This window comes from Callospermophilus lateralis, chromosome X (assembly GCF_048772815.1).
Source record: "Callospermophilus lateralis isolate mCalLat2 chromosome X, mCalLat2.hap1, whole genome shotgun sequence".
Taxonomy (NCBI): domain Eukaryota; kingdom Metazoa; phylum Chordata; class Mammalia; order Rodentia; family Sciuridae; genus Callospermophilus; species Callospermophilus lateralis.
In genome coordinates, this window is record NC_135325.1 from 35,343,930 (window position 1) to 35,355,805 (window position 11,876).

Here is an 11,876-nt window from a genome sequence, read left to right on the forward strand (position 1 = left end):
CTGAAAAGAGTGAGAGGGAGGAAGCACTTAAGCCTCATGAACATGATCCACAGTAAAGCTTTTATTAAAAACACCAGGGGGGCTGGGGGAATAGCTCAGTGGTAGAATGCTTGCCTAGCATGTACAAGGCCCTGGGTTCGATATCTAGTATTGCAAAAAGAAAAGAAAACTGCCAGGGCTCCAGAGAACAAAGGTTCAGTCCTGCTGCTTGGTTCGGGAAGCCTCAGCATTGGCTCGGAGCACAGCCCCTGGGGATGGGTATGGACGCTGCTGGAAGAGGGGTCCCGCTGCTGTCGTGTCAGCACCCGTTTTAGCCTCATTCCGCTTGGGGAGTCCTGTTGACCATGTGCCCCTGGAGGTGATAGAGGATCAAGGGGGTGGGAAAGGGGTATAGTGATCATCCCCCAACCAGTCAAGACTGAGGAAGGAGAAAGGAGATGGTGAGGAGGATGGTATTCACAGGTGCAGTGAGAGTCATGAAGAAAGAGAAGGGCTCACAAGGGGTTGTCACTTACCTGGGTGCATCAGAGTATGAGCTGGGGTCCATGGGGTCTAACTCATCATCCTTTCGGCTTGCCACTAGGGAAGTAAATGGCAGGGGAAGTTCTTCAACTGAGGCAAAAGGAGTCCCTCATCACATAGCCCCCCATCCCAGGAAAAAAATGGAGCCTGTAGCTGCAATGGACCACAGCACCCTTCTGCAGGATACCAGGTTCAGGCACCCGCCTGAGAGAGGGCTTCTTCATATTGTATGCCCTGGCAAGCTGAGTGCCTCACCCAAGTCCCAGCCTGCTTTGCTTACCCTTCTTGCTCTTGGGGTAGGGAGCCAGTTCCTCCCTGCGATGGTGGCGCCGTTCTTTGCCCTCTTCCCGGTCTGCCTTGTCATACCCACGGTCCCGATCCCGTTCCCTGTCCCGTTCTCTCTCTCTGTCTACTTTGTCATAGCTACGTTCTCGATCTCTGTCAGACTTGTCATGGTTCCGATCCGACTTATCATGGCCCCGGTCCAGCTTTTCATGGCCCCTGTCCGACTTCTCATGGCCCCTGTCTGACTTCTCATGGCTCCGGTCCGACTTCTCCTCAGCATCTAGGGAAAACATGAAAGTCCTGAAGTGACTTTCTCCCATTCCAGGACCCAGCAGTCTCCACCTTTAACATCCGCACTAGCCTGGGGCTGAACCTGCTTGGTCTCATCTGCCCCTCCTTGATCCACTAAAATTTACTTGGCCCCTCTCAGAACTGCAAATCTCGAGGCACCACTGGATCTGCCAACTCACCTGCATTACTGCTCCTGAGCTTCTTGGCAGATTTGGTAACCACGGAGTTGGGGTCATGTGGGGAGAGCCAGGACACGAGGTCTGTGTCCACATTCCAGTAGTAAGGGAGCCCGCTGTGGGGCAGTGGGAGGGAAGGAGTGTCAGCACAGATGTCTTCTACTTGTAAGAACTCTTTGTCTCCCCAATCTCTGCCTATATCTGCCCCATGTCAGGACCCCAGATCTCTTCCCGTGTACCCTGTATGCCCCACAGTCAGGGACAACAAGGAAGGGCAAACTCAAAAGTCAGTTGCCCTTCCCCCCCAGGTCCCCAGGCTCACCAGGAAGGGTCGAACACCTTGTACCAGCTGGGTGGCAGGCCCTCCAACCGGGTGGCCTCATAGTCCACAGGATCATCATCATAGTCCTCAGCAATGATCTCTTCCTCCGGTTCTAGCAGAACGAGGAGGAAGAGGAGGAGGAGGAGGGAAGAGGGGGAGGAGGGGGAGGAGGGGGAGGAGGAGGAGGAGGAGGAGGAGGAGGAGAGCAGTTAAGGAACAGGGGAGTTCTCATCCTACAGTCAGGGCCTGGAGAGGCACACTCATATCCACACAAATCACATGTGGAAGACACTTGGGTGTATGTGTGTGCCAGGAAGCAAATGAAGTACTTCTTGCATTTCAAGCATATCTGTTTTAGGGAATTTGCCAGAAAATTTACCTAAATCTTTTGGTTCTGGGTCCAGATGATGAGTTTATAGTGTTATCCAAACCTATCTGGTTTCAGAGTTGATAGGAATTCATAAAAAAAAAATTATCCATGTCATGCTGGGGGTATAGCTCAGTGGTAGAGCACTTGTCCAGCATGCACAAGGCCCCATATTCCCAAGAAAAAATTTATCCATATCCATTCAGTTCCTGAGTTCACATTATCCCAACCTATGTAGATGAAGTGAGTTTGATCAGCAAGGGGGTTATCTAAAAATAATGTCCAATCTATTCAGCTTCCAAGTTTGGTGAGTACAGGGTTCCTGAGTCCTCTATATTGAGTAGCAAGAGTTTGGGTAACAAAAGAGACTTATCCAAACATTGCTCTGAACCCATTAAGTTTCTGAGGTTTTAGTAAGCCTGCAACAGATGTCAATTAATATCAACAGAATAAAAAGTATCTACTATCAGCTCAGTGCTGGCTATCAGTAGATCCTATAGCAGACTTTAGCTGTGGATATAATTAACAATGAAATGTAGATGCCAGCAATGGCATAATGACTGTCACACAGTAGGCCTGAAATAGATATTAGATATAATCATCAATATTGCTAATAAGATGTATTTCTACATCAGCAGTGCACCTAGTACTTAATAGGCTTAAAAGAAATGTTAATGATATGGAATTGGGGGTGTAGCTCAGTGGTAGAGCACTTGCCTAGCATACTCAGAAACCTGGGTTCAATCCTTAGCACCACCAAAAACCAATACCCTTAATACTATTAACCACAAGTTCTATGCCTGGCACACAGTGGTCTTATAATAGATATCAATAAGGAAATAGTATGATACATTTTTTAGTGCCTGGCACACCATAGCCTAAAATATATACCATGTTTTAATATTATTGACCATAAGATATAATTAGCAGCCAGAAACACAGCAGGCCTAAGTGATAGATCCTAACCATCATTGTAGACTGTTAGGCATAATAAGTATGCCATGTTCTTAGGTCCCAAATACATGTCAGCTGTTGATATCGTGAACAATAAAGTATACTTCACCACAGTTGTGTCAATCACCAGAGGACCTGTGAGACACATGCTATCTATAGTAGACAACAAAACATCACCCCACCACTATACTTGACAACAAGAGACTGCAGGATTTGTCAACTATCCTTCCTATTAGATAGCATGTAGTTAAACCCTACAGATTGATTCACAGATTTATTTTAATTATTTTTTGAAATTGTGTCTCATGATTGTTGTCCAGACTGGCCTAGAACTCCTGAGCTCAAGAAATTCCCCCCACCTTGCCTCAGGCTCCTGAATATCTTGGTCTGTAGGTGAAAGTCATTGCACCACCTTGATTCATGGATTGAACATGGCATCTGATATGGGTATTGATAAGGATGAAACATCTAACCTCCAACCCTTCCTACATACAGTGCTTAGCACACAGTAGGAATGGATGTCAGGAAATAATATTGTTAGCAATGAGATGCCTGCCATGTCACTGGTTGGGGCACACTAGGCCCTTGCTGGTTACCAAGTGCTGACATAAAAACAAAGTGCCCGTCAAGACTGGCAAATCGTAGGCCCATCTACTCTTAGCTTTCTCACCAGGCTCCAGATGTTTCAGGATCCCTCTCTTGGCCAAGCGGGTCTGCAGTGCAACCGGCAGCGGCATAGCGGTAGGTGACAGACCTAGGGACGGAAAGACAAGACTGAAAATCAGTTCAAATGAAGAATCTAATCTAGATCTAATAACCAAGAATCTCCCTGAAGCCTGTACTACTCTTACGATCTCCACCTACCTAACTGCACCAATAGCTAGACTAACAATCTACGTGCTAAGAGATGGAAGAGATAGGTGGCAGTATCACCAAAATTCTCACCAACCCTACTCTCGAGACCGGATGCTGCAGGACCCAGTTCCTCTTCCAAGCACAGGCTCCGCCCACTGCTGAGTGTGCCATGTGCCGCACCCCTGCACTCCAGAAGTGGGCTCACCCACTGTCCCTCAAAGACTGCTGGGTGGGAGGAACTAAGGCGTTGGGATGGGGGAGCTGGATGCAACACCTCCTCCAGATCTAAAAATATGTGCCCACCCCAGGATTACCAAAACAATCGTGCGGGTAGTGGAAAAGCTGTTAGACCGGCCGACACACCCTCGTCGCCACTATTATCACCAGTACCACACGAATCTATATTTTTCCCCCTCCAAGCACAGAATGAGGTCTTCTTCCCCGAAGCCTTGAGGTAACTGGGCGACGCAAGGGCTGCAGTGAACTGATGACGCAAACATAGCTGACCAATAAGAGTGCTCCTTTGGCTTGACGAGTAGCGAAGTGACCCAATCGTTTCCCTGGACGAAGTGAAAAGCTCGCGCGCCTATGTGCGTTGACACTGGGGGCGTGGCCTGGTTAGGGTCCCGCCAGACTGCGCCGCCAGACGCGGGCGCCATGGAGGAGCCTTGGTACGACAACAGTCACAGGCACTGGGACTGCGGTTGCGGCGCCCAGGCCAGCCATGGGAGGTGGTCGGGAGACACACAGGCCACACAGTGTCACGTATCGAACTCGGGAGACTCTCAGAAACTTAACTCCTTCCGCCCCCTCACCTGGCTCCTCCCACTCAGGCTCTGTTAAGAGAATCCACAGTTGTGTGCTTGAGTAGGTGAGGTGCAGTACGGACTACCAAACGTTTCCCCTGACTTCGTATCTCATAGTCCCTCTTTGTTATCAAAATGATACCGCTGGTCAAATCCACTTCAGCGGAGGGGGGGCTGCGGTGTTGAGTGGAAACCCCCAGGGTTATAAAACATGGTTTTTCCCACGTCGCTTTCGTAAATAGGGGCGGGGCGTGGAATAGCCTATTTGTGGGCAAGGCGGGGGCGCTGGGATCCTCCTTGTGGTCTTTTTGGATTTTCCCTGGTGTTAGGTGTAAAAGGAGTGGGGCTTGGATGTACAGGGCTGATCGTCTGAGAAGGGCGTGTCACCAGGCCCTACTTTAGTAACAGTACTAACTAATTAAATATCTATCTCTCTCTCTCTCTCTCTCTCTCTCTCTCTCTCTCTCTCTCTCTCTCTCTCTCTCTCTCTCTCTCTCTTTTGTGGTACTGTAGATTGCACTCAGGGGTGTTCTTGCCCTGAGCCATTTCTCCAGTCCTTATTTTTTTGAAACAGGGTCACCCTAAATCGCCCTGGCTGACCTCGATTTTGCAACCCTTCTGCCCCAGCCTCCTCCAGAATGGCTGGAATTACAGGCATGCACCACCGTGTCCAGCTAGTTAACACTTCTATATCCCTAATTGACATGTGCCAACTCAAATTTTAATAGGGGTTAAACAGTTGGCTGATTCCTTTGTTGGAATAGAGTAATAATTTCGCCCTTTTGACCCGTTTCTCTTGTGAGGGGGGGAAAAAGATGATAAGACAATCTTGTTGCTTTTGGGGGGAGGGTAGTTGGAATTGAATCCAGGAGTATTTTACTATTGAGCTACATCTTCAGCCCTTTTTTTTTTTTTTTTTTTTTTTGAGACTGGATCTCACTGATTTGTTGAGGCTGGCCTTGAACTTGTGATTCTCCTGCTTCAGACTCTTTGAGTTGCTGGGATTATAGGCATGCACCCACCATACCAAACTTACTTTTTAAAATTTTGAGTAGGGTCTTACTAAGTTGCCCAGACTGGCCTTGAATTTGGGGTCCTCCTTAGCTTCCCAAGTGACTTGGATTATAGGCATGTGCCATCAAACCTGGCTATCTTGTTACTATCTGAAGTGTTTTTCTCTGCTGCATGAACTTCCCATTCTGGTGACATGATTTCTCCCAGTTGGAAAGAGTCCAGGTGCTGGGGCCTGGGGTAACCAGCTTGCATTAACTCCATCTTTCCCTTCCTGCTTGCAGTCCATGGCGAATTGTGGATGATTGTGGTGGAGCCTTCACTATGGGTGTCATTGGAGGTGGAGTCTTCCAGGCTATCAAGGGCTTCCGCAATGCCCCTGTTGTGAGTCCTGGCTTTCACTGGTGTTGGGGGTCAGAAGACATTCTTATACAGAATGCTGCTCTGAAAACTGCTGGGAGCAGCCATTCCATGTGCACTTATTCATTCTGGTACCTGCTCACCTACTGTATGCCAGGCCTGGCTTCTGGACCTGGGATTTTGGAGGAACTATACACAGACCCCTGTCTTCCTTCCACCCATCTAGAGCTGCTCTGTGAAAATAGTATACTTTCAAAACAGTAGTTAGGGTTTGGGGTATGGCTCAGTAGTAAAGCACCTACTAGCATGCCTGAGTCCAGGTTTGATCCCCAGCACGCAAAGAAAAAAAAAAAAGTCTCCAAATCCTAAATGTGTATGCAAAGCCAGACAGATTTTACCTAAAGACAGATTCTGGGTTAGAAACCTAGATATAGGGAAGTGACAGGAGTTTAGTTGGCAGAGAGAATAAAGTCTTACAATTGAGAAAATCCTTTTTTTCCCCCACTACTAGAGATTGAACCCAGGGACATTGTACCACTGAGCTACATCCCCAGCCTTTGTTATTTTTTTTTCTTTTGAGACAGCATCTTGCTAAACTGCCAGAGCTAGCCTCCAACTTTGAATCCTCCTGCCTCAGTCCTCTAAAGACTCTGCGAAAAGAAAACCCTTTTGATTTATAAAAACATTTATGGGACTGGGGATGTGGCTCAAGTGGTGGCTCGCTCGCCTGGCATGCGTGCAGCCCGGGTTAGATCCTCAGCACCACGTACAAACAAAGATGTTGTGTCCGCCAAGTACTAAAAAAAAATAAATGTTAAAAAAATTCTCTCTCTCTCTCTCCCTCTCTCTCTCACTCTTTCTTTAAAAAAAAAAATTATGTATTTATTTTTGGTACTGGGAATTGAATTTAGGGGCACTTGACCACTGAGCCACATCCCCAGCCCTATTTTGTATTTTATTTAGAGACAGGGTCTCACTGAGTTGCTTAGCACCTCACCATTGCTAAGGCTGACTTTGAACTCAGGATCCTCCTGAGCCACTGGGATTACTGGCGTGCACCTGGTTTAACATAAACATTTTTGTCTCTTGCTCTCTCACCTGCCCAGAATATCTCATCAAATGTCATTGAAAGATCTCTACAATTTTTACCTCTAGTTCTGTCCCTCCCCTCAACTCTGGGAATGCTCTTTCCTGGATCTTTGCCCACATTTCTCATTCTGAGGATCTTAGCACATACTGCTCCCTTCCTTATTTATTTATTTATGTTTTGGGGGTGCTGGGCATGGAACCCAGGACCTCCTGAAGGCATGCTAAGCATGTGCTCTACCACTGAGCTACATTTCCAGTGCCCCACATGTGCTCCCACCTTAATGAGGCCTTTCCTGACTCGTCAGTCACTATCAGATCTCTTCATCCTATTTTTTCTAGAGTTTGTGTTACTGTCTGAAACTGTCTCATTTATTTGCTCAGGATCTGTTGTCCCACTACAATATGAGCTCTGAGAGGAGAGGGACCAAATCTACCTTGTTCACTGCTGTATCCCTGCAGTGTGGTGCCTGGTACATAGTAGGTGCTCATTAGCCATTTATTGAGTGAATGAGTGTACAAAGGAATTAATTAGAACTTATCAACCCAACTTTGGCAACACCTATGCTAGAGTGCCCTCAAGACCCCTAGTTCTTGGCTGCTTTTCCACATCTAATAGGTCACCTGTGTCCTTCCCTATTTTTCTTTCTTTTTTTTTTTTTTTGTATGTGTGGTGCTCAGGATTGAACCCAGGGGCTCAGAAATGCTAGGTAATGCTCTGCCACTGAGCTACATCCCAAGCCCACCTCTTTCCTTTCTTTTTTTTAATATATATATATATATATATATATATTTTTTTTTAGTTTTTGGTGGACACAACATCTTTATTTTATTTTTATGTGGTGCTGAGAATCGAACCATGCACATGCCAGATGAGTGTGCTACCGCTTGAGCCACATCCCCAGCCCCCTCTTTCCTCTCTTAAAGGCTAGAAATCCTGCCAGTGGCCTCAACTCTGCCCTTACTCATTTTGTTACTTTTCCCAGGGAATTCAACATCGGTTAAGGAGTAGTATCAACACTGTGAGGATCCATGCACCCCAGATTGGAGGTGAGAGTCTTATAATGCCATAGGAAATATGATGGTAGTGTTGAGGGAAGTCGATCCTTTAGGGACAGATGCAAGTGGGAGGTCCAGATTTTAGCTCGACTTTGCCTGAGTTTTTCCAATGGAGGTGACATTTCCAAATAATTAAACATGGAAGAGCAAGAATGTAGATTCCAGAGTTTAAATATAGCCCCCATGTCTTCCCTGTTTTGTGGCCTTGGGCTAGTAGCATGCCTTTCTGAACCTCATCTATAATAGGGTGATGATGATTACATTAACCACCTTATCAGTAATTTTGTAATTTACGTGATTTACTTGGTACTAAGTGCTGGTTGCTATGCTAAGCAAACCCTTAAATAATATTAACTAATTTAAAATTAACAATGTCAACTAACAGTATCTCATATAGGTCCTGAAACACAATAATCCCTCAAACATATTAACTACAAGTATCCAAAATGCTTGAGACTAGAAGTATTTTGGATTTCAGAGATTTTTCAGATTTTAGAATATTTGCATATGCCTAATGAGATATCTTAAGAATGGACCCAAATATAAATAGGAATTTAATTTGTTCTTTATATATTACCTTATTTAGATAGGCCAAAAGTAACTTTACACATATAACTATATATATATATATATTTTTTTTTTTTCTTTTTTGTACAGTGCTAAGGATCAAACCAAGGACTAGGTCATTCTAGGCAAGTACTCTACCACTGAGCTACATCCCCAGTCCTATAGACTTACTTTTTAAGAGATGGGGTCTTGGAACTGGGGAATCTACTTCAGTGGTACAGTGCTTGCCAAGCATGTACAGGGCCCTGGGTTTGATTCTCAGCAACACCCACACCCTAAAAGGTGGAGTCTCACAGTGTTGTCCAGGCTGGTCTCAAACTTATTTATTTTTTTAGTTGTTGATGGACCTTTACTTCATTAATTTTTTTGTGGTGCTGAGAATCGAACCCAGTGCCTCACATATGCTAGGCAATCAGTCCACCACCAAGCCACAACCCTAGCCCTGGTCTCAAATTCTTTTTTTTTAATATTTATTTTTTAGTTGACACAACACCTTTATTTCACTTGTTTATTTTTGTATGTGGTGCTGAGGATCAAACCCAGGGTCTCGAACATTCCAGGCGAGTGCTTTACCACTAAGCCACAACCCCAGCCCCCCTGGTCTCAAATTCTTGAGCTCAAGTAATACACCTGCCCTATCCTCCTGAGTACCTAGGACTACAGGTGCTCACCACCACACCCTGCTAATTTTTGTAGTAGTTTTAGTTCATCTGCATTTGGATTGTGACCCATCATGTGATGGCAAATGTGGAATTTTCCACTCATGGTGTTATGTCCATACTCAAAAAGCTTTGGATTGGGAGCATTTTATATTTCTGGATTAGAGATGTTTAACCTATATATACGTTTCTTCCCTGGTGATAGTGCTGGAAATTGAATCCAGGGCCTCATGCACACTGTTTAAGCTCTCCACCACTGAAAACTAATGAGTTATAGCTAGTTTTTAAAAATTTTATTTTCAGGGGCTGGGGATGGGACTCAAGCGGTAACGCGCTCGCCTGGCATGCGCAGGGCGCTGGGTTCGATCCTCAGCACCACATAAAAATAAAATAAAAATGTTGTGTCCACCGAAAACTGAAAAATAAATATAATTTTTTTTTCAGATAAAGTCTTGCTAAATTGCCCAAGCTGACCTTTTAACTGGTGATCCTCCTGCCTCCACCTCCCAAGTTGCTGAGATTACAGGTGTGCACCACCATACCCAGGTGTATATTGTGTTATTAACTGACTTTCCTGACCTGTTTCTTTCTCCCTGAAATCAAGGCCTGAAATCCAGCTGTCTGTAGTGATTAAACGATCAAAGTTGTGCTGGGCATGGTGATGTATGCCAGTGGTGCAGTAGTGGTGCAGTAATTCCAATAACTTGGGAGGCTGAGGCAGGAGGATCACACATTCAAGGCTAGCCTCAGCAACTTAGCAAGGCCCTAAGCATCTTAGCAAGACCCTGTCTTAAAAAATAAAAAGGGCTGGGGATGTGGCTCCCTGGTGCCAAAATAAAGTTGAAGTTGCCTATTAAAAGCCATATAAAAGATGAATATGCTTGTAACGTTTGTCACCTCCTTATAAAGGTGAAGGGAATATCAATTGTTAGCATAATTGCAGCCATCTTCCTTTTCCCCAACCCCACTTTATGAATACTGTTCTTATTCCCAAGAATAGAAAGTAGCCCAAGATAAAACCTATCAGCCTGGAGACCTGCTGGTCTCTCCCTGTTCTCTCATTGAGAGATAGGAGACAACTTACCGGCCCCTGAGATGGGGACGTACTGGTTTCCCTGTTCTCTCCTTGAGAAGATAAAGGGACATGCCGGTTTCCCTGTTCGCCCTCTGAGAGATAGGAAAACTGCCTGTCTCTGTTCCCAAGAAACAAACTCGCCTTCCACAAGATGAGGGGATACTTACTATGTCAGTTCAGACTAAACCTGCCCCTAGCACATGGCCATGATTCTAGCCTATAAAAGGTAACATTCAAGGAGTTGTTGTGCTGCTCTCCCTAGCTTCTACTGCTGTCCCTGTCTTTGTGCAGAGCAGCCTTGTCAGCTCCTGACAATAAACCAGCATCTTATCCCAGGTGTGTATGATCTTATCCCAGTGTGTGCCACTTTTCTTTCATCAATGACAATTAAAGATGGCTTGAAGTGGAAGTTACGAAGGATGTGAACAGACATAATATTTCAGGGGAGTTTGCTCTCTTCCTTTATATCAGGTTTTCTCCCATTCTTTTTTTGTAGTGCAGAAGTTAGAACCCAGGCCTCACTCATGCTAAGCAAGCACTATACAACTGAGCTACACCCCTAGACTCTTTTTTCCCAATTTTGACCAGAGAATTCAAGCCTTAGGACTCCCCAAACCTCAAGATATGGGTTCTTGGGATGTCCCAGATACACTAATTAAGCTTCTGTCCCCATACAGGTAGCTTTGCAGTGTGGGGATTCCTGTTCTCAACCGTGGACTGTGGCCTGGTGCAGCTTCGAGGCAGGGAGGATCCCTGGAACTCCATCACTAGTGGTGCAGTGACTGGGGCTGTGCTGGCTGCCCGCAGTGAGTGCCCCCTCATCCCTGACCCTTGAGCCTCCCACACTGTTCTGCCTGCCCTCACTTTTTTCTCTCTTCACCCCTCAGGTGGACCATTGGCAATGGTGGGCTCAGCAATGATGGGGGGCATTCTATTAGCCCTCGTTGAGGGTGTTAGCATCCTCCTCACTCGATTTACCTCCCGACAGTTCCGCAATGGTGAGTACCTTGTGACGATTGTCAGGGAGAGAGGCAGAAAATGCTCTACCTTCCTCCTCCAATCGTCCTAACATCATTCTCCCTTTTCTAGTACCCCCATTTCTAGAGGACCCCAGCCAGCTCTCCCCTAAGGAGGATACCCCAGACACAGACTTTCCCAGCTGTCAGCAATATCATTGAGGAAGCCGCCACCTGACACCACCACTATGGGAGCTGCACCTCGGTTCTCTCACCAGTGATCTACCTCTAAGGGAAGGCTGACTTTCAGTGAGCCCTGGACTCTTCAGAGAGGGCCTTTATTCTGCTCCCTTGTCCCAGGTTGGGGGTGGGGCATCCCAGTGGCCTTGACAGACAGATTCCCTTTTTCTCTCTCAGGGCACCCTAGTCCCACATTCACATGTAATAAGTTCTCATCCCAGCTTCTTCGTGTTGCACCATGATGAGTTTTTTAAAGGCAGTTTTGAAATGCCTGTTTATGCACTC

The 11,876-nt window shown here is 46.1% G+C and overlaps 2 protein-coding genes across 4 annotated transcripts; one reads left to right on the forward strand and one right to left on the reverse strand.

The window, feature by feature from the left end:
* Positions 1-39: 39 nt before the first annotated feature.
* Pqbp1 (polyglutamine binding protein 1) lies at positions 40-4,220 on the reverse strand. Of its 3 annotated transcripts, none has more exons than XM_077106588.1 (7): positions 4,087-4,220; positions 3,588-3,671; positions 1,597-1,708; positions 1,278-1,390; positions 803-1,087; positions 516-579; positions 40-352 (listed from the first exon to the last, which is right to left on the reverse strand). In XM_077106588.1, exons 2-7 carry the CDS (start codon positions 3,652-3,654, stop codon positions 196-198), a joined length of 798 nt encoding a protein of 265 aa, XP_076962703.1. In that variant the 5' UTR covers positions 3,655-3,671; positions 4,087-4,220; the 3' UTR covers positions 40-195. The 3 variants fall into 3 exon arrangements, with proteins under 3 accessions (XP_076962703.1, XP_076962704.1, XP_076962702.1); XM_077106589.1 differs by lacking the exon at positions 4,087-4,220 and adding an exon at positions 3,867-3,887; XM_077106587.1 differs by lacking the exon at positions 4,087-4,220 and adding an exon at positions 3,782-3,868.
* A 1,680-nt stretch (positions 4,221-5,900) lies between these two features.
* On the forward strand, positions 5,901-11,876 carry Timm17b (translocase of inner mitochondrial membrane 17B). The gene is made up of 5 exons (XM_077107255.1): positions 5,901-5,973; positions 8,022-8,085; positions 11,073-11,201; positions 11,283-11,393; positions 11,485-11,876. The coding sequence occupies exons 1-5, from the start codon at positions 5,914-5,916 to the stop codon at positions 11,571-11,573; spliced, it is 453 nt and encodes a 150-aa protein (XP_076963370.1). The 5' UTR covers positions 5,901-5,913; the 3' UTR covers positions 11,574-11,876.